Below are 25931 nucleotides of genomic sequence, written 5' to 3' on the forward strand. Positions count from 1 at the left end.
TTTCGCTCCTTTTTGGATCGTCTCCTGCTATGTGGGCTCTTTTGAGTACACTTGTACCTTGTGACTCAGGAGCCTTTCTTTGTAAGCAAAACTCTAGGCTGAAGGCTTGGTATCCCTAAGTCTTATTGAAGCCCCTTCCTCTTAACTCAACAGCCCTAAATTTTGTTTTTCTTTACATCCCAGCCTTTTTAAAGTAAGGTATATTTCTCAAATCCAATTTAAAATTTTTAAAATGCATGTCACACAGCAATTTTAGGAGAGTCAGGGAATCGTAATGATTTAGCATATGAGCTTTGGGTCAGAGAGACGTGACTTCAAATGATGGCTCTATCACCATACTAACTGCCTGGGGACCATTATTTATGTTTCTTAATCTCTCCAAACCTCATTTTTCTTATCTATAAAACAAAAATATATTACCTGTGTTGAGGAGTTCTTGTGAGGATCGAATGAGGTTTTTTGGTATAGCACGTAACATACGGTAAGTGATAAGTACTGTTATTATTCTAACAGTGTTGATATAAAGAAATTAAGCAGTGAAAGAAGGAAGGATTACCTTATAAGGTCAGACTCGGGGTCTGTTCAGTCCAAAAGTCAATCCCTGATAAAGGAACTAAGAAGGATGTATAAAAAAGGTCAGGGTCATTCAGAAAGAACGTTTCTTAACATGGACTATAGGATGTAAAAATGAAATTTCTAGCTGTCGAATGAATGATGCTAGGACAATTGCCTAGTGATTAAAAGGTTAAGTGGAAAAAGATCAGTTGTTAAATAAAACTCAGAACTTTTTGTTGAATTTTTTTCTCATATCTGGGTAGTGAAAGACTCCTAAGCTTAAAAGCAATGGAATAGCAACCAGAGACCATGCATGTTTGGTATTCATGCAAACGAAGGACATTTTGGAGGAAATTGGAGAATTTTGTTTATGGTCTGGGTGTTTGATGAAATTTTCTTGAAACGTAAAGGTGGAGATTGTTGACTACTAAAAGCATATTATAAAGCAGAATGCAAAACATCTAATTTTGGTATTTAAAAAATAGAGGGTTTATCTCCTTAAACTGCAAATTAACAGGAAACACAAAAAGACTCAGCAAATAAATGGTCAAAGGATATGAACAGATAATTCATAGAAGTTATACAGATTTTTTAATACTAAAAAGTCTGACCATGTGAGTGTTAGTAGGATGTGAAAGAACTGGAACTACACTATTGATGGGAATTTTAAATTTCTACTTCGGAAAATAGTTGGCCAGTTTCTTAAGAAGTTCCGCATACATCTAACTTATGACCCAGCTGTGTAAATCCTAGGTTACCCAAGATATATGAAAGCATATATCCATATAAACTCTTGTGTATGAATGCTCATAACAGCATATTTGTAATAGCCCAAAGCTGGAAATAACCCAAATGTTCATCAGCAGTTTAAGGGATAAACGAATTGTAGTATAGCCACATAATGGAATCATATTACTTAGCAGTAAAAAGCAACGCACTGTTGATTTGTGGCTGAATCTCAAAAAATCTGAAAGAAGTCAGACAAAAAAAAAAAGAGTCCATAGCATATCATTCCATTTATATGAACTTTATTTATATGAACTTCTGAAAACTGCAAACTAGTAAAATAGTGTGTAGTCACAGAAAGCAGATCATTGGTTGACTGGGCATGGGGTAGGTGGGTAGAGAGGAAAGGAAAGGAGGGATTCTAAACGAACATGTGGAAGCTTTTGGAGTTGATGGTTATATGTTCGATATCTTGATTGTGGTGATGGTTTCATTGATGCGTACATATGTCAGACTTATCCAATTGTATGTTTTAAAAGCATAGTTTATTATATGTCAGTTATACCTCAGCCAAGCTGTTTTTTTTTTGGTTAAATTTCATAAGTTTTCCCAGATGGCATTGACAGCTCAAAGAAGAGTTGGGGAGCTGTAGTGAGTATTTGAAGTGAAGATTTTTCCACACGCTTAAAGGGTGTAAGCCAGTAGGGATTTTCCTGGCTTTGATTTTTACCCCAGTAGTTATCTTATTGATAAGACCTCTGTTGGCAAAACATACGCATTACTAGTTCAGTAGTATAAAATTCTGTATAAGGCAGAACACTGACAGGATAAACCCTAGTCTTTGGAGTATTAAACTCATTTTATGCTGATAAAGCTTTTGCTAAGTTCTCTGCTTTTCAGTCTAGATAATAGTATGACTGGTATATTCTAGGGAAAAACTTGTACTTTTAATATGTGGTAATATCCGATCCTGTAGCTCACCATCCATAATGTTGTGACTTAAATCCTAACAGGGCGGCAAGTGAGCAGTGAGTGCCAGGGCGAGATGTTAGATTACCGCCGCATGTTGATGGAAGACTTTTCTTTGAGCCCTGAGATCATCCTGAGCTGTCGGGGGGAGATTGAACACCACTGTTCTGGATTGCATCGAAAAGGGCGAACCCTGCATTGTCTGATGAAAGTAGTTCGGGGGGAGAAAGGGAACCTTGGAATGAACTGCCAGCAAGCGGTAAGGACAGATTTTCCGCTGCCATTGTTAATGTTACAGTTTATCAGCCGAGGAGCCTCTTCCTGACGCTGTCCCAGCTCATTTATCTGGATCATTTGTGACATCACAGTGAACCTTAGGTATTAAGAACTAGACACAAAATACTGTTTCTTCAGGCATATCAGAGTAAAAACGTGGAATTTGCTGCAGAGCAGAAGTTTGAGCTCATAATAAATAAAAAGAGCTATACAGTAAACTTAAAGAAATAGATTAAATGCATTGTTTACTGGAGTGTTTAAAGAAGAGATATCTGGCTAGATTGTATTTACTAAGGCAAACCGGGTTCTGGTAAATCAGAAAAGGTCTTCCAGCAAAAGAGAATGTGCCTCTCCCACCACTTTTGATTGAGTTGAGGCTGAAAGAGAGCTGAAATGAATTGAAACTTTCTAAGATTCTCTTCGTGTTTCTGATATGCAGCATGGCATGAATTCCTGGCCTGAAGGATCAAGAAAGCATGTCGTTTTCAAAATCCCACCATCTTTTCTTGTTCAACAAGGGCAGCTGTGCATGGGAGGGTCTGTCTCTACCGCCAAACTCTACAGTCAGTTCTGTAAACATAGTTGGAAAAAATTAGTGTGCTTTGCTTGAGAAGATAAAGTTGTTCTTGATAAACTTGATAAACAGTTGAGTAACTATAGATCAGGTACATATTATAATTTAACAAAGTATTATAATAGATACAGTGCATCTGTTTCATTACCATTATCCATGTTTATTGCTTTTTACCGAATAAGAGTCTTTGAGCAATTTACAATACGAAATGTAACAGTGGCATCCTGTACAATGAATTCTGTGGTTTCCTATACCTTCCTTTAGGAAGCACAGAAGATAGAGTTTAGCCTTATACTCTAAATTAGAAGGTTGAGATTCTCTCCTAAGTGAAACTTCAGAAAACTGCAATTCATTAGTCTCTTATTTTTGTTGTTGGCATTTTTTATTAAAAACAGAATATTAATTGAATTTGATTTTCCTGCTAATCAGGTAAAATCATAATTTTACAGTCTGAAACACAAAATTTCCATAGAATTTTGACGTGGAGTAAAATTTCATCTTAGCTTCTATTACTCACCCTGACCCAGAGTGGACAGTAACTTACACATCCCATAGTGGGGAAAATAGACAAATGTCACCTCTTATCCAGAATACCAAGCCTAGCTAGAAGGAAGGCTTCTGGATGTAGTTCCTCAGGAGCAGTCTTTGCTGGTGATTGTCCTGGGAAACTTCTGTGACAATGTGTGTGCCTGGGCCCCAGACCAAGAACGAATCAAGACATTTCATCCTTAATGCAGCATGCAAAGGGGAGGGTGGTGGTCAGGACTAAACTTATATTTTTCCTGAGGCTACACTTTGTACTAAGGTGTACAGAAAAAAGAAATTAGTTTGATTTTATTTGGAAGCATCTAGTTTACCTCCAGGGCTTTTTGAAATTTAGCTTGTTGAGAGAGAAATAAATAGCACCCACCTCATGCTTTGTGCCCAAAAGAAAAGTGCTTCCAAAGCTAGAGGTTAGCCTCAAAAGGTAAAATACGTGGTTCTGTCCACATTAAGTTTGGCTAAGTGGGCAAGAAACACTTCATTTTGTTTTTTATGGACCTGTGGTCTTTAGCCTTTGCTCACAAAAATTGAAGATAAGTGATCCAAAGGGAGAAAGTTTTCCTTAGTCATCTACTTCATTATCCATCCTCAGTCACATGGAGGAATGTTTTGTAATAATTTGCTTTTCAAAGTTTCTTTCCTTGATACAGTAGACTTCCATATTGGTCTGTGGTTGACCATTAATTTTCCCTTGTTCTCTGCTTGGTGGTGCTTTGATTTAGTGATCTCTCAATAAATAGTAAAGCGAATAAATAGTGAAGCATAAGAATAATTATTATCTTAATGAGTATATACTCTTCCAAACACACTGTGATCGTGAACTTAAATTCTTTTCAGTTATGGCTGAACAAATCTGGGCCCAGTCTCACCTAGGCTGAGGAGACTGCTGTCTATTCTCTAGACTAATTTTTTGGAAGCATTTTCTCACATTTTCCTAAGCAGTCAGGGCAGGAATAGATTTATCATCATGTAATATTTCACGTACGTAGTGTTTATTTCCCACACCGCTGTCACTGGATTCCAGAGTAGCAGTGATCCCTTGAGCCTTTGACCGCCTAGAGTCTGTAGGGCATTCACTGTCTTCTTTTAGAACCTGCAGTCTGGTACATGCACGGGGAATTCTCAAAGTTTGCCTGTCAATCATGGATATTTAACTAAGTTCTTAGAGAAACTTCCAGACTCCCATGATGCTTATAATGTCCCTCAGAAAAAGAAGTAAATATTTTGGTCTTTGTCAGCAAATTAAAATTGGTAGTCATTTGACAGTAGTAGTAATCTTCCTACTAACTAACCACTGCATTTTGAAGCTTCTCCAAATTGCACCAAGAATTGGTATAAATAAGTTCCATCCCAGAATATTAGATATCTTTCATACTTCTCTCATCTGTCTTTTAGGAGAGACAAAATTGGGTTTTTCTTTTGATCTTTGTTCTCTGATCAAGTGTGTGATGGGGTCAGTGCTTTCATATGAGCCTCTACAGGATTGTAGGTCCAATGTATGAGGATCAGACAAGGCTCCTACAGAGGCTAACTCAATGACACAAAAGGGCTCCAATTCTTTAACTTGGAACAAAAGGAACCCCAAGCAGAAGCATCGTAGTTTTCAGATTTGCTTTGTGTTATTTAAGATCCCCACCCCAAACACCATCTGCTACCCATCTGTAGTAATAATGATCTTTTACATCTGTAAAATGCTTTGCAGCTTACACAACCTTCTATATATTATTCTTCCTTATAATTCTTTGCAGTTAAAGAAACTGGAACTTAGAGGTTAATCAACTTGCCTTTGTTCTCAAAGCTAGTATCTGGCAGAGACAGAACTATTAATAGAACTCAGGTTTTCTCATCCTTGATTTAGAGCTTTTTCATCTGTGCCCCGACTGCTTTCTCCTCAGACAGGAAAAAAGAATCTGAGGCACATCTTACCATGCTTTCACTTTATTCTATGACAGAGTGTGGACCAAGCAAAAGTAAATGTTAAAGAATATATCCTCGTTTTCAACTGCATAGTGACAAGTATTTTTCTGTATTACTTGTAATGAACAAGCTCTGGTTCATCTCTTGGTTATATAAAAAATAGTTGAGGAAAAATAGGAAATTATAAGTAATATTCTTGTTTTTTGTAATTGGTATTTCTTGCAACTGAAATCTCACATCTCTTTTTAATAAAGCAGAGTATACTTGTTTTATGCCATTGTCTTTGCAGCAAAATTCAAATTCTAGATTTTTAAGACCAAATTAGATCTCTAACTGGAAATGTCTTCTGTTTACTCTTCTCCACTCAACTCTGCCTTGGCACTGAGTGTCAGATTTAGTAATTTGATTAACAGATGTGAGGAAAGAGGCAGCTTTTATATTGTAAGGTCCTCTTGTTTTGCACACATCCAGGGATGGTTCAGACAGGTAGGCAAGCTATACCTACAATGAGTTAAACAGAAAAACTTGCAAAGTAGAGGAACTAGTTGGAGAGTATTTGACAAGAGCCGTTGAGCTCGGCCAGTGACAATTGTAGTACCTTGTTAAGAGTACATTGTGATATACCAGACTGAGAACTGATTGAAGACATGACGTTGCTCATCCTAGATGTATAAGTGACTTTCTTTCTTCCTTCTTAATTTTTCTTAATCCAGCTTCAAACACTGATTCAGGAGACTGACCCTGGTGCAGATTACCGCATTGATAGAGCTTTGAATGAAGCTTGTGAATCTGTAATACAGACAGCCTGCAAACACATAAGATCCGGAGACCCAATGTAGGTTATCTTATTTGTGGTATTGTATTGTATTTGGCAGTGCAGCATGGGGACTATATCCCCAAATGACTTTCAGACGGTTTAGCAACTTAACTGAAATTTTGTTAAGCAGGAACACATACCAGCTTTTGTTAAAACTAGTATTGGGATGGAGACTTGGGCTCTGCCTCATCCATGATGTAGAGAACCTAGACCCAGCATTGTGATGATGTGTGTTGACAGTGACTGAGCATATACAGTCCTAGACATTAGGTCACTGAATAATCCTACTTAACGGGCAAATAAAAATCAGAGAGAAAAACTCACAGGATAAAATGAAACATGCTTTGGCTCTATACTTTTCATCCTATGTGGATATTGTCTCATATGCATTGGCAACTTGATAATTATTAGAGAGTAATTAATTATAATTGAAATAAAGCACAAAATGTGGTGGTTGGAGGGGGTAATCATGGACAAAATGAACTCTGAAGTTATATCCAAGATCTAGGAAAGCTGTAAAATGCTGTAATAAAGCATTTGAGTCTCATGTATTGGTTTTTTTCCATATGATGTGCAAACAGCTCTTAAAACCAGGTTGCAAGTAAGAACAGGTTTTCCATTCTGCAAAAATCTTTATAGCCTGCAGCTGACCGTACCCAACTGTGTGAAACAAATGCAGTCCATGTTTCTCATCATTCTCCTGTGCATATACTCCAGATGTTCATGCTGTGGTAGGAGGTTAAAAAAAAGATCTTCTTCCTTGAAGCTCTTTGTATGGTTGGTAGAGGTAGACAAACACTCTTAAGACTGATTAAGACTATTTACCAATATGAAAATAACTGTGTCAACTATTAAGGGGACAGGGGAGAGGGAGGAAGGAGGGAACTGCTACAGATTAAATAGATTTGAGATACTGTCAGTTAAATGCAGGTTATGGACCTTTTCTGGGTCCTGTTTTGAACAAACGTGAAAAGGCATGAGATAATTGGAAAAATTTGAAAGCTAACAGGATATTTCATGATATTAAGGATTTTTAGATTTACTTCTTTGGTGGATAATGGTATTATGTTTTCATATTATAGAGAAACATGCTGAAGTATAATATTTAGAAATGAAATGATAGGGTATCTGGGATTTATTTCAAAATATTAGCAAGGAGAGTATAGGGTTAAAACAAACTTTGTCTTAAAGCTATGGGAAGGGAAGATGGATATTATATGATTCTCTACTTTTGTATGGTTGGAAGTTTCTCATAATAAACAGTTAAATATAAAGCAGCTGCACACAGCTCTTGTGTAAGCTGAGTCCTAAGTGCTAAGTGGCTCTAAAGTTGATAGAAGGCATAAGCACTGTTAGGTTGAGTTAATTTGAGTGATTCTCAGGAAAGTAAGTCCCTGATTGCCCTAGGAAAATAGCTAAATGGCTTTTTCTACAGACCAAGCAATACTGGTGTGAGAGTTCTGAATCCATTGTCAGAACTTTCTCTAGTTACAATTTCACCCCTGTTTTATGCCCAGGATCCTCTCGTGCCTGATGGAACATTTATACACAGAAAAAATGGTGGAAGATTGTGAACACCGTCTCTTAGAGCTGCAATATTTCATCTCCCGTGATTGGAAGTGAGTATTTTGTTTTGTTTGGTTTGGGGGTTTTTCTGGCCACGCAGCATGTGAGATCCTAGTTCCCTGACCAGGGATCGAACCTGTGCCCCCTGCATTGGAAGCGCAGAGTCTTGAGCACTGGAAGTGAGTATTTTGAAGCCATAGTAAGGTAAGCCTCAGCCTGTTCTCCTGTGTAGTCACTATCCCTTGTATTTTTAAAAAATAATCAGTAGTAATTTGTTTTTGTTAAGTTGTGGGATAGCTGACACTCTAATCTCCAGAAAAATCTCTTTCTTGCTTTCAGAACAGTATCTAAAAGCAGAGACAGCCCCTGCAGGTCTATTCCCAAGAGTCCCCATTAACTACTACATTGAAAGTCAGGGTCCAGTGTTTCTGATACCACAAACGTCTATCTAGAAAGAACTAGGGCAGCAGTGGGACAGCAGAAGCATCTTCAGATATGTCTCTTATAGTGATTTTTATTTTTATTGATTTGTCCTGGGTATGGGAGTTTGATTTATTTCTTTTACTATTCAAAGTTATTGAATTTATTCTGTCTTAAGAAGCTCTTCTCGGTAAATGACAACTTGATTCTCTTCTCATCCTGTTAGCCAGAAAAAAGGGAGGAGGTAGATGAAATAGAAGTATATCTCTTATAGTCAGAATAACTGTTTATTGGCTGCAATCCCTCCCTCTTTCCATGTCTTATTTTCTCTTCCCACCTCCAGACCAGGCTGTTCCTCCTGCCTCCCAAGTTCAGCTGCTTCCTGATTGTTTTACGCCACTGTACTTTGGTCATTAATTATTTTTCTGGTGATTAATATATGTTTTACCCCCATACCTTACTGGAAAAAGATTACTTGAAGACTCAGTGTGTCTATTTCTGTTTCCTCAAGTTAACTCTTGAAAGGACTTCAGAAACTTGGGTGGGAATTTCCCTGTGCTTACTCTAGCTATCTAAACCGAAATAACAGAGTGTTTACTGAGTTTATTACCTTAAAAAAGTATGTTTTTTCCTCTTCTGTAATTCCTTCATCCATGATCAAAGGATGCTTTCCAATCTTTAAAGCTACTTAAATATTAGCCTTTTTCCTCCCATTAAGTAGCCCTCCCCCAAGGTTGATAGTATAATATAGACAGTGAAGTATCCATTGGTCTGATTTGGAGAGGCAGCAGGCTCATCACCTAATCCCCTGTCTCCAGAGTCAAAGTTAAATGTCAAGTTTTTTTAATTGATAAGCATGTTCAGGTAAACTAAAAATATAACTGCCTTACCTTGCATGGGAAAAAGAACTGGAACAGTTTTACTAGAAAAGAACTTGAGGAGGAGACTGCTTATGTTGTCCTTTCCTGATCTTAATGAACCTAGTATATCAGGTAAGATTGACTTTTACTCACAGAAAAAGTACTGAGTAAAAGTTGTGAATTGCCTGGTGATTGCTACAACCCTTGTCTCATTTCAGCTAGGGCATGTTAATGCTGAGTCTATTATTGTAATGTTGTGTGCCTTACATTGGGAAGATACCATCTTTTTTTTTTTTTTTTTTTTTTTTGCACTACGCGGGCCTCTCACTGTTGTGGCCTCTCCCGTTGCGGAGCACAGGCTCCGGACGCGCAGGCTCAGCGGCCATGGCTCACGGGCCCAGCCGCTCCGCGGCATGTGGGATCTTCCCGGACCGGGACACGAACCCGTGTCCCCTGCATCGGCAGGCGGACTCTCAACCACTGCGCCACCAGGGAAGCCCGCGAAGATACCATCTTTGAGGCAGAACTTCAATCTTCTATATTAAGGATTAACAAACTTCTACAGATTAACCACTGTGTGTTCATGAAGAACAAAATTCAGGAATGTACTTGTGCTCACCTGCCGTCTCCATTCCCCTAGAAGTGATTGTCAACGGGTACACAAACAAGCACCTTGCAGAAACCCTTAGCATGTCTTGGGAGGAAAGGTATAGTAAGAGTGATTATCTCTTAACTCTTAACCTTATAGGCTGGACCCTGTCTTATACCGCAAATGCCAGGGAGATGCATCTCGTCTTTGCCACACCCACGGTTGGAATGAAACCAGTGAACTTATGCCTCCTGGAGCTGTGTTCTCTTGCTTATACCGACATGCCTACCGCACTGAGGAACAGGGCAGGAGGGTATGCGCTCAATATTGACTTCATTTCTTCCTGTCGTCATTTAATTCATTTGCTGTGAATTGTTGTGATTCCTATCATCCTAGGAAAACTTTGTTAGTATATCTGGCGAGGAGGGGTTGCTGCACTACTAGAAGCTTCTTCAGTGAGTGTACATAGAATTGTTCTACCAGCTTCCTTCCATCTGATTTTATGTTTTTAACAAAATGAGGGGACATTTCCAGTTTTTCTTAAAATTACCAAAATCTAAATCACAAGTAGACAAATGCCGCTACCCTAACTGTATTTAGCGTTAAAGATCCATTAGAAGCTCTTAGCCAAGGTGTAAATGGTTTTTAGGCTTCTGCCCTTGGCAGCAGAGCCCATAGTGCGTGTATTGGTGAGGCCCCTCAGACAGCACACGCGTTGGAGCTACACCCTCCACGCCCCACTCTCTTGGTATTTGTCTGCCCTGAGTACTGCCTCTTGTTGGGATGTTCGTGTCTGCTTGGCTCTCAGGTGACATTTGTTGCCTTCTGGTCCCGTACTGACATGCTGCTTGCTCTCCAGGGTGGCCTTTTTAAGCCTTCTGAGATACTCTATTGCATTTCAGCCCTGCATTTGTTACAGAAAATATAGATGGTATTATTTCACAGGCATGTTTGCAAATACCCCTTCTGAGCTTAATGCAAAAGTCTGACTGTTTAGGATTCGGAATGAGGAGACTCAGAAAGAAATGTCATACTTTAGTTACTGCAGTATTAACCCAGTTTTTATATTGCTACGTAAGAAAATATGGAAATTTGTTGTTACTTTTTTCTTCGTATAATGAGCCTGTCATTAATCACAGGAGCTCCTAAATCCTAGCGTCTTGGTAGTCACTATAGTAGGAGGTTCCTTGTCTTTGTAAATAAAGAAAGAGTTGGAATCTGGTATGCTGTCCTTTTAAAAAATAGGCTTCTTTTAAAAATCGAGGTTAAAGTCACATAACATAAAGTTAATCATTTTAGAAGGAAAAATTCAGTGGCATTTAGTACATTCACAAAGTTGTGCAACCACCACCTCTGTCTACTTCCAAAATATTTCCATGTCTCTGAAAGGAAACTCCTATGCCGATTAAGCAGTTACTCTCTATACCCACCGTACCTCCCTCCAGATGTGTTGGCTCTTTTAGGAGGAGAGGCTGACTGTACCTGTCAGTGACAGCTTTCTCACAACTCTCCCCAAAATATTAGTTTTAATATGTTTGACCCTCTGCTTAATTCTCATTAACTTATCTAGAAGAGTCGGGTTCTGACCTGAAGTAACTCTCACCTGCTTGTTCCGAGTTTAGGTAAATTTGAACTCAGTTCTCCTCACCCAAGTGTTTATTCTGTCTTGAATCAGACCCAGTATTCCACTCTACATTCATAGAGTAGTGGCAAATTAATTTTCCTGAACAAAAACCTCTCTACCTCATCTGAACAAATCCAGTTCATTTTTTAATTGAAGTATAGTTGACTTACGATATTATATTAGTTTCAGGTGTACAGCATAGTGATTCAGTCCTAATTCACTTTTATCAGGATACTCTGAGAAAAGAATATTGTTTCATACAGTATATGTATTAGAAAATGCCTAATGTATTTATAATCACATTCCTAGAGATAAAGGTGTTTAGAAGCCTCATAGAACATTTAATTTTTATTCTGGAAGAGATTCGAGGCTTAAGGTTTGGTTCAAATAACTGTACACTTATTTGTTATTTTCCTGACAATGGATTTGTTCTATCTGGTGTCTTTTGGTTTTGGTACCTTTGAAGTATTTTGCTTATTATTTCTCATGTAGCTCTCACGGGAATGCCGAGCTGAAGTCCAGAGGATCCTACACCAGCGTGCCATGGACGTTAAGCTGGATCCTGCCCTTCAGGATAAGTGCCTGATTGATCTGGGGAAATGGTGCAGTGAAAAAACAGAGACTGGACAGGTAGGTGACAAAGCTACTTATTTATGGTGCAGTAATAATAATAATGTTCATGATTAACATTTTATGTCGACTACAAACACCGTAAAATCCATCTCCATCAGCTTCACAGGTGTGTGATTTGTTATATTAGTCACTGTTCTTCCTATAAGAAATCCTGAGGAAAATGTTCTCTTTGGTCTCTATAACTGTACTTTTCCTAAGCAGTTAGTTTGTTTGAATGTTATGGTTATTATGGTTTGTAACTGATTGTTTTCCCTCTTTGTGCTGCCTCTTAAAAAGCCTCGAGCCAAAGATATGGCGTGCCTCTAGCAGGTGTATTAGATTTTGTGGTAGGCATTTTGTGTACTAACTTACTACTGGCTTCATTCTACTTTCCTTAACATATTTTCTTTTTCCTTTCTCTTTTTTTACTCATTTTTAATTGATTTTATCTTGCCCTTCTTTTTATTTCTTTTCTCATTTTTGTAAGCTACATTAGGTCCTTTTGAGGGAAGGCAGAGTATAAATATATACATCGATATGTGAATACTGATATGCATGAATAGTACGCTTGCCCTACGACAGTCCTAGAAGAGATGTAGAAACGGAGTTATTTTTTGCATTTAGTAATTGATACACTTGAGGCTCAGAGAAATGAAGGGTATTGACTTAACTTACCTTGAGCTCAGTTCTAATCCTAGCCAGGCATTTGTTCCATTTTATTATAACCTCTCCGTACGGGAAAGTGTAGAAAAGGAGCAACCCCAAGAATTAATGTGCATGCTATAAATGGTTTCTTAGGATTTTGTGCCTAGTTAAAAAAAAAAAAAAAGATACGTTGTTGCATTCTAGCAAATTAGGTGGGAAGGTATCTTGTCTTTTAGATCAAGGCAGAGGAACCATGCAGTGAGGAATAGCTACTTATTTAAAGGCCCATTAATACTAGAAGGAGGCATGAACGGTTCCATTTGTACCACTCCAAAACACCCTCTGGGATTAAACTAATGAAAGTCACATGTGCAGGAATTGGACATTTTTTAAAAGCAACATGATGCCTACTCAGATCTGTTGGGCCTGGGAATATCATTTTCAGCAGTCTGTTTCCTGGGCCTGCTACAGTTCTGTCGAGTTTATTGTTAGGAAATGCCATATAGTTTAGCTTGCTGTTGCCTCTGTCTAATGAAACAAGGGATATAGTCATATGGAATCCCATGAAACAGTTTCCTTTCATACGCCCTGTAAAGTAACAGTGAGAAAGCTGCACTACGTTACAGCCCATCCCTGTGAAGCTAACTTAGGAAAGGAGTCCATGAGTGGAATTTTTCCCTTAGCTATTTATCTCCTCCCAAAAGTTGTATGCATTTTCCTTTAGGGTCCCCACCCCCCACTCCCTTTCTGGCTCTTGTATAATTCCCACAATCCTTCTCCTCGCTTCCCATTCTAATTCTGAAACAGAGATTCTTGCAGAATAGTCAGTAAGTTAAATTTGATCCTTTAACAGAGCCCTTTGCTGAGAAATAGCTGTTCATGTTCTTTGGGAAAGTAAGCTAATGTAAAACTTAAAACCTCTAAGTCCCTAAAAGGAATAGCAATAGACTGATGTTACAAGGTAACTCCAGCTCAGTTTCCAAAGCCCAGGTAAGATAGCTTTTAGATACTCAAACCCTAGTGTGCTCACTTGTTTTACAGTTACCCTCAGAGGATCCTTTTATGTGGGTTAGGGTTAGAATCCCAGATTTGATTTGCAGGAGCTATCAGCTCTCTACTGTGTTTCAGACCCTGAAACTGGGTCCCAACTTACTTGCCCACGAAGAGTCGTAGAACGTGCCGTGTCTTTCACTGTGAATATTTTGTCCAACGATAATTATCAAAATGCAGATTAGCAAGGTGTTGACGGAATGGAGTAAAGGCCTGATGAGATTTTTAGACTCTGAGGACACCTGAACATTGATTCTTGTTGGACTTATCAGTTTGGCCTTCTGGAGGATTTGCATGGCTGTTGTACCCCCTTGACCCTCTTAACCACCCTGATACATCAAATAATCATCTTTTCAAAAATCCCAGTTTGGGGACTCAAATAAAGCTCTGTTTCAGTGAAGTTGTTTAAAAGAAAAGAAAAGCAAGACCACTGAAAAGGAAGTGGACACTGGTGTCTCATCTACCCTTGACTATTTATATAACTGACAGGTGCTAAGAGAGTGCCTTTTCATTTGCAGGAGCTTGAATGCCTCCAGGATCATCTTGATGACTTGGCTGTAGAGTGCAGAGATATAGTCGGCAACCTCACCGAGTTAGAATCCGAGGTAAGCAGTTTGCAGCTCATGGAAGGAGAGTGCCCTGTCAGCAGCCTTTCTTTTCTTCTTAGTTCTTTTGTTTCAAGACTCTTGAGAGTTCAGATTCCCTGTAGAACAAAAGAAACCTTGTCAGATTCTCTGTTTGCTTTTTAAAGATGAATATCATGATGCTTCTTGAACCCCTTTCCTCATTTCTGTAGCTAAACGCTGCATTTAGCCCTTCGGTTTTCTTCATAAATTAGAATTATCACAGTGAAAAGACCAATCTTTTTTCCCCCTTTAAGAAAAGATAACAGCTATACTTCAAATCCCTTAATCACATTCAAGAATAGTCCAAGCATTCCTATTCTGTCGTCCTTAGCTCTTTCAATTAGGTCATTTGGTAATGTCTTTTTGTTTTGTTTTTTTAACTTATTTATTTATTTATTTTTGGCTGCATTGGGTCTTCTTTGCTGCATGTGGGCTTTCTCTAGTTGAGGCAAGCAGGGGCTACTCTTGGTTGTGTCTTGCAGGCTTCACATTGTGGTGGCTTCTCTTGTTGTGGAGCACAGGCTCTAGGCGTGCGGGCTCAGTAGTTGTGGCTCACGGGCTTAGTTGCTCCGCGGCATGTGGGATCTTCCCCGACCATGGATCGAACCCGTGTTTCCCCCCCATTGGCAGGCGGATTCTTAACCACTGTGCCACCAGGGAGGTCCCCATTTGGTAATGTTTGTGTGTCCACTGAAATAAAATAAAAGCCTGAGATTTGCAGTTAAACATGGAAGATTGAATATTATTCCATGTTTATCCCTGTTCCATCCTTAAACTCACTAAAGTACAAAAAATGAAATTAAAAAGAAACCTCATAAACATAGGCATACTATTTGAAATATAGAGAGTATTTGGGGGGTGGCAGTTAAAATGTGAAAATTGTCTTGTAGGGCCAGAAATCAGGGAAACAGTGAATGGCTATTTTTTTTTATGTAAGCCTTTTAGAACTATTTAAGTTGTCAAAATTGGCAATACATAAAATTACATTTCTTAGGATCTTTATTTTCTTTCTGTTTTTCAAAAATGCATTGCCTTCTTTTGTGTCATCTCCTGTCTCATTCTCATTGTCCTTGTGGGCTGATGAGGATGTTCTGGGGTGTGTAACTCTTTTTTTTTTTTTTTTTTTTTGTGGTGCGCGGGCCTCTCACTGTCGTGGCCTCTCCTGCCGCGGAGCACAGGCTCTGGACGCACGGGCCCAGCGGCCATAGCTCACGGGCCCAGCCGCTCCGCGGCATGTGGGATCTTCCTGGACCCGGGCACAAACCCGTGTCCCCCGCATCGGCAGGCGGCCTCTCAACCATTGCACCACCAGGGAAGCCCCTTGGGTGTGTAACTCTTTAAAGGAAGATGTTATTTCAGCAGCTAATGCTGCACAACAGTTACTCTGCTTGAAGGCAGTTAGTGTGTGTTCCTGAGAGGTAGTAGTTTGTCATCTGGTTCGAGGACAGAATGATAGATGTCAGTTACTCCTGTTTTCATTTTGAACTGCTTAGCTTTGGAGAAAAATTCCGAAGGCTTTACATACTCTAATATTATTTTTATTTTTTATTTTATTTTATTTTTTATTGGGGTAGAGTTGTTTATACTCTAATATTATTTTTGAATGTTTTTTTCTACCCACAGTTCTTCCTTCTGTCTTCTCTCTTGCTCAAGCACGAGGGGAATCTGCCTCTAGAAAACTTGCCTTTCAAAGTATAATGAAGGAGCGTTAGAGGAGTAGCGTAGAACTGCTGTTCTGTCTGTGCTGGGGCTATCTAACCGAAATACTGGAATAGTTTCCAAATGTACATATTGGACTATTTACCCATCAGATGATACTGATTCAGAGAAAGAAACTGCTCCTCCCCCACCCCTGGCTCTTTCTAAAGCAGAATTACTGATATTTTAGCTGGAGAGGGTGTGGAGAAAAGGGAACCCTTTTGCACTGTTGGTGGGAATGTAAATTGATACAGCCACTATGGAGGTTCCTTAAAAAACTAAAAATAGAACTACTGTACGACCCAGCAATCCCACCACTGGGCATATACCCTGAGAAAACCATAATTCAAAAAGAGTCATGTACCAAAATGTTCATTGCGGCTCTATTTACAATAGCCAGGACATGGAAGCAACCTAAGTGTCCATCGACAGATGACTGGATAAAGAAGATGTGGCACATATATACAATGGAATATTACTCAGCCATAAAAAGAAACGAAATTGAGTTATTTGTAATGAGGTGGATGGACCTAGAGTCTGTCCTACAGAGTGAAGTAAATCAGAAAGAGAAAAACAAATACTGTATGCTAACACATATATATGGAATCTAAGAGGGAAAAAAAAGGGTCACGAAGAACCTAGGGGCAAGACGGGAATAAAGACACAGACCTACTAGAGAATGGACTTGAGGATATGGGGAGGGGGAAGGGTAAGCTGTGACAAAGTGAGAGAGTGGCATGGACATATATACACTACCAAATGTAAAATAGATAGCTAGTGGGAAGCAGCCGCATAGCACAGGGAGATGAGCTCAGTGCTTTGTGACCACCTAGAGGGGTGGGATAGGGAGGGTGGGAGGGAGGGAGACGCAAGAGGGAAGAGATATGGGAACATATGTATATGTATAACTGATAAACTTTGTTATAAAGCAGAAACTAACACACCATTGTAAAGCAATTATACTCCAATAAACATGTTAAAAAAAAAGAATTACTGATATTTTAATTTTCTGCAGGATATTCAAATAGAAGCCTTGCTGATGAGAGCCTGCGAGCCCATAATTCAGAACTTTTGCCACGTAAGTGTTGTCTAGAGGAACAAGGGTTAGAAACAGAACCAGTTTCACTGGGGCTCTGGCCCCCACGTGTATTGAACTCATCTCTGTCTTCCACTCACATTGCTCCTAAGTGATAACCAACTTTCACCAGTTAAAGTTGAAAATGCAAACATCAAGAGGGGCTACCATCCTGGGAAACTATTTGCTTACCCCTCGTAGGTAACCAGATCGTTGGTTAACAGCACTTGCTGAGATGCCGTCTGTAAGGAAAGAGGGGAGGGGGAAGCCCCATTTGTAGGGCTGAATTGCTTCTGATAACATACAGCCGGGATTTGTTAACAATAATGTGGCTTCCCCTTCCAGCTCTCTCCTTGTACCTGATGTTGAGGGAATTCCGTTACTTTATTACTTTTAGTCACTTACTGAACTACCTAAATTGTGGGAGTGAAAACACACCCAGTAACCCTAAGGATCTGACAATCAGCAGACAATGTTAGATGTTATCCCTAAAGCCAGCTGCCGGCATCATATAAGGAGAAGAGTTAAGAGACCTGCATAGTACATGTTCTTGTTGGAGCTTCACGCAGTGAGGGCAACTTGCTGCGTAAATTTTATTCCCCTGAGTGTTGATCCTTTGTAATGTCTCAGACTTACTTTGACATAATTTGTGATGTGTCTTATTTGTAAAGGCTCTAGAATCGATCTCGTTTGCATTTTTTGTATGGGCTGGGGTGCAGGCTTTGTTCATTAATAGTTACAAATGAAGGGTAAATGTGCACTGCCTTCCCCAGGATGTAGCAGATAACCAGATAGACTCTGGAGACTTGATGGAGTGTCTCATACAGAACAAACACCAGAAGGATATGAATGAGAAGTGCGCCATCGGAGTCACCCACTTCCAGCTGGTCAGTAACACCTGGCACATCCTTCTCGTCTTGACTGCTTGGATGGTTACTGAATCCCTTCTTCTTTCAGAACATCAGGGCACCTCTTCTGTGAAAAATCATTTTTTCCAAATAACTGTTCAGTGCAGCAGCCCAAGTGTGTATCAGTACACTAGAATCTAAGCTTTTTTTTTCTTTTAAATCATACTACCCAGGTCTGGCATTTGAATAAGAAGGTTAAACCATAGTCTTCGTAGTTACCACATGTCTAAAGGAAGTATTTCTGATAAAGCAAGCACTTCCTTCCTAGAAGGGTGAAATCCAGTCATCTATGTAAAATTGACCTCTTCTTGGGGCACCTAGCCTCCCTGACTGCCATCCCCAAATGGTACTGAGGGCCTCTGGACTGTGGGCACTGGGAGACAGGGGAGAACAGACAAACCCTGCTGTTGTTGACTTGTTTACATTCTTGTGAAAGAAAGATGCAAAGGTACATTTACAAATATATAGTTTCAGGTGAGCCTGTGAGGAAAAATAAAGCAGTGTAAGGCCTGCAGGGTGATGGAGAAAAAGGGACTTGAGAAGGAGGTGTTTGAATAGAAGCGTCAAGAAAAGTGAGGGAGCAAACCATGGGAAGATCTGGGGGAAGAGTCACAGCCTGTGTGTGACTGGAAGCTGGTGTACGCGGAGCAAAAGATGCCGTGGGCAGCTTAGCAGGTCATGAAGTCTGAAGAGACAGAGTTGTGCAGGCCTGAAAAGCTAGCTGCTGCAAACGGTATATGAATACACTTACTCCCAGCGCTGCTGATTAGACCTCGTCACAGAGCTTCTGGTTTTCTTTTTCATCATCTTTTTTAGGTGCAGATGAAGGATTTTCGGTTCTCTTACAAGTTTAAAATGGCCTGCAAGGAGGACGTGTTGAAACTTTGTCCCAACATAAAGAAGAAGTATGTAGCTTTTAATTGATTCGTTCTGCTTCCCTAAAGTCCCTCTTAGCTACTGAATGAGTATCCAGGATGTCAGATGGCCTGCTGCTCTCTGACAGGATTAGCCCTGCAGCCCTCCTACACCCTCCTTTGGTAGTATGGCCAAACACTTGGATTGTCTAGACATATCCTCTTTATAGCAGCCTGGAGCCACACCTGGTGGTGGTAGTTCTGATATGGAGAGCCTGTGTCCTAAAGGAGCATTTTTAATTTTTCCAGGTTCAGGCTATCTAACTGATGAAGCACATACAGATTGTGTACTTAGAGGAGCACGTTGCAGTGTGAATAAGACGTTAACTGATTTCCTCCGAACGTCATTCCATTGTGTCATCTCTTCAGGGAAGCAGCAGAGGCTTTCACTGAGTTAGAGATGTAGTAAAGAAACAAAAGCTGTATTCATTTAAGAATTAGGTGTTAATGAGGAGAGTGATGAGCTTTTATAGCATGGCTGCCCAGATTCTTCCATGCTGCTCTTTGCAGAGGTGCATTTCTAGAACACAGTTCCCCTCATAGAAACCAAGTTCCCGTGTTTGCTTAGATTTCTGTACTTTTCAGGAATGATTTTCTCAGTATATCAAAGACACTGTCCAGAGTTAAGAGTAGAGTAGCATTCCTCTCTGGTCACATGTTTTCATCAAAACAAGTGTTAAACTGTCCTTGCACACATGTTCCCTCTCTGGCCTCCCCACCAGCCAGGAATGTTGTCGGCATTTGAGCTGTGGCCCAACTTTTATGACATATACAGACAAATTGCTGCTTTTAGCTCTCTGAAAACACAGTGAGACTTACAGGAAAGGCATTCAAAAACATGGTAAAGGGGTTCCTGGGTTCTGGGGGGATGGTGTGGCCCCTGCCCCAGCCCAGTTCTCACCATCTGCCTTTGTGTGGCTCCAGCCAGTCTCAGGCCTCTTCTTTCCTTGGCAGGGTGGACGTGGTGATCTGCCTAAGCACCACCGTGCGCAACGACACTCTCCAGGAAGCCAAGGAACACAGGGTGTCCCTGAAGTGCCGCAAGCAGCTGCGGGTGGAGGAGCTGGAGATGGTAACGCTGCAGAGCACAACCTCTGGTCCAGAAACCACAGGGCAGGGCTTAGAGAGTTAGGTGAAGGGTGAGGGCAAACTGAAAGATTTCAGCCACAAGCGTGATGGTTAAGACTTGGAGCTGCGTGCTAAAATTTTACCATAGGACAGCTTCTTGTTTCCCTTTTTTTCAAGGATAAAGTATTTTTTACCACACATAACTGGAAGTCCAGCTGTAAGACAGGCTGTAAGCATGTGATGTAGTCATTGCATCAGTAATGTCCTCGAGGATCGAGGGTCTCTCCCTCTCCAGTCTGCTGCCTTGGACACCAGCTTCATTGTTAAGGCTGTTTTCCCTCATGGCCGCACAATGGCTGCCTGCAACACCTGGGCCACCTGTTGCAATATTCATCTCCAGCAGGAAAATAGAAACAAGAGAAAACTGCCCCCAGCATGAAATAAAGGTCCTTCTCCTCAATTTGATTGTGTCAGTTTGAGATCTGTGCCCCATCCCCCATCAGATGCACTCACTGATGAGCTTACTGATAATCAAGGGGAGGTGGATGTTGGGAAGCCACCCACAGTGTGCACTCTGAGAGGACACTACTTTTCACTTTACTTTTGAGGATAAGCCTAAGCCACATAAGACGGCTAAAAATATATTTTAATATGTTCTGTACACCAGAAACTAGTAATGGACACCAGGTATTATTAATATCCCCAAAGTTGCAGTACGAGATTTTCATATACAGAGGTAGTGATTCTGTGGTAATTATGTTTAAGTGGAACTGGCCTAAACATACTTCTATAATAGGAACGTTGGGTCCTCAGATTTGAACCTGGCTCTTTGAGTAAAATGATAATAATAATAAAAGTAGAGTCCTACATCTGTATAATGGTTTTAGCTTTCAAAGTGGTTTCCACATCATTACTATCTTATTTCATCGCACAGCAGTCCTGTGAAGGGGTCAGAGTAGATGGTAGCATTTCATTTTGCAAACAAAGGCCAAGGCCTTGTAGCTAGGTAGTGGCAGAACTGAAACTCAATCCTACTTCTCCGTTTACTGCAGTGACCACACTGCTGCCACTTAGCTGTGTAGAAGTTATGGCCACCAGACAAGATCCAATCAACAAATAAATATGTAGAACATTTGATCTCTCCAGCTTAGAGTAAGCTCACTTTTCCATGCTGGTTCCCCCTCATACAGACAGAGGACATCCGTCTGGAACCAGATCTGTATGAAGCCTGCAAGAGTGACATCAAAAACCACTGTTCCACTGTGCAATATGGCAATGCTCAGGTAACTTTTTGTTTTTATTTTTTAATTGTAAAGGTAACGTGAAGGTACCTTTTTAATAATTAATTCTGTGCTGGTGAGATAGGCCCCATCACATCCTATCCAGCCTGATCATCCCTTCTTAAGGTACGCCAGGCTGCTTTTCCCAAACAGACTACTTTTGCTCACCTTCATTCCTCTTTGTCACCTATTCATTCTCTTCCCTCTTTCAGGTTACCTTGTCCTCCTCCACCTTGTCTGCCTAGTAAACTCCTAATTATCCTTCAAATGCCTCCTCCTCTCTATAGCTTTCCCAACACTCTGCACCTCCAAATTAATTATTCCCTCATATGATCCCATTGCACAGAAGTTCTTAACTAGAGGTCACTTAAGAACCATCATGGGAGGTTTTCTTACCCTAATTCACAGAACAGGGCCCTACCCAGAATCATCAGGAATGAAATGCAATCAAGTGGTTTTTTGTTTTTGTTTTTAATGTTCTTCCATTGACTCATCTACCTCTTCTAGTTCAGGGCATTGCCAGGTACTTTAGCCTTTGAGATAGTGGCTTCATTGTCTTCTAGTATCTGCTGTTGGTGATGCAAAGTCTGATGTCAATCTGATTCTTATTTCTGTGTAGTTAATCTACCTCTGAGTTTTCTCTTTATCTTTAATGATCTGTAATTTCACTGTGATATAGTTCGATATGGTTTTTGTTTTCATTATCCTGGTTGGCTCATTCAGTCTCAGAATTCAAGTCTTACTTCAGTTCTAGGAAATTCTCAAACCTTTCAAATATTGCCTTCCTTTTCCTTCCTTCTGGAACTCCTGTTAGACACTTGGAGCATCTGAATCTGTCCTCCATGTCTCTCAATTTTTCTTTTATGCTTTTCATTTCTTCATCTCTCTGTACTACACTGAGGTAATTTTTCAGTTCTGTTTCCCAGTTTCATAATTTATCCTTTAGCACTTTCCATCCTGCTCTTTAGGGAGACTACCAGTTGGGTTTTATTTTTCATTTCTTTTTTTTTTTTCTCATATAGTGTATGTATTTTATTAGAGAGCATTCGCAATTCCTTCCACCCATCCCTTGTGACATTGCTATTATTCATTTTTTATGCATATGCTATGATCACCCAGTACATTGTTATTAGGCAGTTATCAGATCAATTAAGAATAAGAAAATAAATCATTTTTTTCACTTTTTTTCCTTCTCTAATGCTCTTCCTTGCTTTATGTAGATCCAAGGTTTTGACCTATATATTTTCCCTTCTGCCCAAAGAACTTTTTAACATTTTTTTTACAAGGTGCATGTATGGGCAATGAATTCCCTGTTTTTATTTGTGTGAGAAAGTCTATCTTCTCTTCATTTTTTTTTTTTTTCTTTTTTTGCCATACACGGGCCTCTCACTGTTGTGGTCCCTCCTGTTGCGGAGCACAGGCTCCGGACGCGCAGGCTTAGCGGCCATGGCTCACAGGTCTAGCCTCTCTGTGGCATGTGGGATCTTCCTGGACCGGGGCATGAACCCGTGTCCCCTGCATCGGCAGGTGGACTCTCAACCACTGTGCCACCAGGGAAGCTCCTCTTCTCTTCATTTTTGAACAGTTTTGCTGGATATAGAATTCTAGGTTGCTGGATATAGAATTCTGGGTTGCTGCATTTTTTTTTTCTTTCAATACTTCAAATATTTCACTTCACACAGTTTTCTGCGTAGTTTCTGATGAGAGGTCCACTGTAATTCTTGCATCTGTATATGAGTTTCATAGAGCTGCCAAATTACCACATACTGGGTGCCTTAAAACAAATTTATTATTTCACAGTTCTGGAGGCCTGAAGTCTGAAATCAAGGTGTTGGCAAGACTGCTTTCTTTCCTAAGGCTCTAGGGCAGAATGCTTCCTTGCTTTTTCCATCTTCTGGTGGTTCCAGTCCTTGACTTGGGGATGCATGATTCCAGTCTCTGCCTCCATCTTCTCATGACCTTCTCCTCCATGTCTCTCCTTTGTGTATTATGTATATTTTCTTATTCTTATAAACTTATAAAGACATTTACATTAGATTTAGGTCCCATCCAGATAACTCAGGATGATCTCATTTTGAGATTCCTCGCTTAATTACTTTTGCAAAGAATTTTTGTCTCAAATATTCACATTCACAACTGCGGGTTTAGGACTTATACATATCTTTTGGGGAACCAAAATTCAAGCTACTAAAATCTCTTTCTCTATAGATGAGGTGGTTTTCCCCTCATATTATCATTTATTTAGGTTTTCTTATTGGTTTATATCTGCAATGATTTTTAGTTTCTGGTGTACAGTTTTTCTACATCTTTTGTCAGATTTATCCCCATGTACTTTATATTTTCTGATGCTATTTTATCTTGTAGTTGATTTCTAATCTCACAGTGTTGTGGTCGGAAAAGATGCTTGATATGATTTCAGTTTTTTTAAATTTACTGAGGCTTGCCCAGCATGTGGTCTATCCTGAAGAATGTTCCATGTGCACTTGAAAAGAATATGCATTCTGCTCCTTTTGGATGGAATGCTCTATAAATAATAGTTAAGTCCATCTGGTCTAATGTGTCACTTAAAGCCTATGTTTCCTTATTGATTTTCTGTCTGTCCGTTGACGTTAAGTGCAGTGTTAAAGTCCCCCACTATTATTGTGTTACTGATGATTTGTTCTCTTAAGGCTGTTAGCATTTGCCTTATAGATTGAGGTACTCCTATGTTGGGTGCATATATATTTACAATTGTTATATTTTATTGTAGTGACCCCTTGATCATCCCGTAGTGTCCTTCTTTGTCTCTTGTAATAGTCTTTTTAAAGTCTGTATTGTCTCATATGAGTATTGCTACTCCAGCTTTCTTTTGATTTCCATTTGCATGGAGTACCTTTTTCCATACCCTCACTTTCAGTCTGTATGTGTCCCTAGATCTGAAGTGGGTCTCTTCTACACAGCATATATATGGGTCTTGTTTTTGTATCCATTCAGCCAGTCTATGTCTTTTGGTTGGAGCATTTAATCCATTTACATTTAAGGTAATGACCTATATGTATGTTCTTATTGCCATTTTGTTAATTGTTTTGGATTAGTTTTTGTAGGTCTTTTTGCTTCCCTTCCTCTTTTGTTCTCGTGATTTGATGACTGTCTTTAGTGTTGTGTTTGGATTCCTTTTTCTTCTTTGTGTGTATATCTACTGTAGATTTTTGGTTTGTGGTTACCATGAGGTTTTGATATAGCAGTCTATATATATACACAAGATTGTTTTAAGTTGCTCTTGTCTTAATTTCCAATGCATTTCCAATATCCTGCATATGTACTCTTCTCTTCTCACGACTGCTGGTTTTGATACCATATTTGTGGATGATTTCCTACCTTTACTGTATGTTTGCCTTTCCTGGTGAGCTTTCCCATTCATATTTTCCTTGTTTCTAGTTGTGACCTTTTCTTTTCTGTCTAGAGAAGTTCCTTTAGCATTTGTTGTAAAACTGGTTTGGTGGTGAATTCTCTTAGCTTTTGCTTATCCAGAAAGCTTTTGATTTCTCCATCAAATCTGAACGAGAGCCTTGTTGGATAGAGTATTCTTGGTTGTATGTTTTTCCTTTTCATCACTTTAAATATATCATGCCAGTCTCTTCTGGCCTGCAGTTTCTGCTGAAAAATCAGCTGATAACCTTATGGGAGTTCCCTTGTATGTTATTTGTTGCTTTTCCCTTCTTGCTTTTAATATTTCCTGCTTGTCTTTAATTTTTGTCAGTTTGATTAATATGTGTCTCAGTGTGTTCCTCCTTGGGTTTATCCTGCCTGGAATTCTCTGCATTTCTTGGACTTGGGTGTTAGGGAAGTTTTCAGCTATCATCTCTTCAAATATTTTCTCAGGCCCTTTCTCTCTTCTCCTTCTGGGACCCCTATAATGCAAATGTTGTTACATTTCACGTTGTCCCAGAGGTCTCTTAAACTGTCCTCACTTTTCATTCTTTTTTATTTTTTTAACTCTGTTCTGCAGCAGTGATTTCCACCATTCTGTCTTCCAGCTCACTTATCCATTCTTCTGCCTCATTTATTCTGCTATTGATTCCTTCTGGTGTATTTTCATTCCAGTTATTATATTGTTCGTCTCTGCTTGTTTCTTCTTTATATCTTCTAGCTCTTTGTTAAACATTTCTTGTATCTTCTCAGTCTGTAACTCCATTGTTTTTCCGAGATCTTGGATCATCTTTACTATCATTACTCTGAATGTTCTTTTCAGGTAGATTGCCTAGCTCCACGTTACTTAGTTGTTCTTCTGGGGTCTTAGCTTTTTTCCTTCGTCTGGAACATATTCCTCTGCCATCTCATTTTGTCAGACTTTCTGTGTTTGTGGTCCCACTGGCTTCAGGATTGTAGTTCCTCTTGCTTCTGGCTTCTGCCTCCTGGTGGGTGAGGCTGGGCTAAGAGGCTTGTGCACGTTTCCTGGTGAGCAGGGCCGTGTCAGTGGGGTGTGTTTAGAGGCGGCTGTGGGCTCAGGAAGACTTTAAGCAGCCTGTCTGTTGATGGGTGGGGCTGTGTTCCTGCCCCATTGGTTGTTTGGCCTGAGGCATCCCAGCACCGGAGCCTAAGGGCTGTTGGGTGGGGGTCATGTCTTGGTGTCAAAATGG

The 25931-nt window shown here is 39.8% G+C and overlaps 1 protein-coding gene across 2 annotated transcripts in view; it reads left to right on the forward strand.

The window, feature by feature from the left end:
• The window catches only part of GLG1 (golgi glycoprotein 1), a 149477-nt gene that overhangs the window by 108857 nt on the left and 14689 nt on the right, over positions 1–25931 (forward strand). For both annotated transcript variants that reach the window (XR_004485066.2, XM_004273265.4), the window contains exons 8-18: positions 2295–2509; positions 6274–6395; positions 7895–7996; positions 9972–10125; positions 11929–12066; positions 14262–14348; positions 17083–17145; positions 17916–18029; positions 18867–18955; positions 19919–20036; positions 21223–21315. Coding sequence is in view for 1 of the 2 variants with exons in the window: in XM_004273265.4 (XP_004273313.1) it covers positions 2295–2509; positions 6274–6395; positions 7895–7996; positions 9972–10125; positions 11929–12066; positions 14262–14348; positions 17083–17145; positions 17916–18029; positions 18867–18955; positions 19919–20036; positions 21223–21315 (1295 nt within the window). In the remaining variant the exon portion in view is untranslated. The remainder of the gene's footprint in view (positions 1–2294; positions 2510–6273; positions 6396–7894; positions 7997–9971; positions 10126–11928; positions 12067–14261; positions 14349–17082; positions 17146–17915; positions 18030–18866; positions 18956–19918; positions 20037–21222; positions 21316–25931) is intronic.

The sequence above is a fragment of the Orcinus orca genome, chromosome 20, assembly GCF_937001465.1.
Source record: "Orcinus orca chromosome 20, mOrcOrc1.1, whole genome shotgun sequence".
Lineage (NCBI taxonomy): Eukaryota > Metazoa > Chordata > Mammalia > Artiodactyla > Delphinidae > Orcinus > Orcinus orca.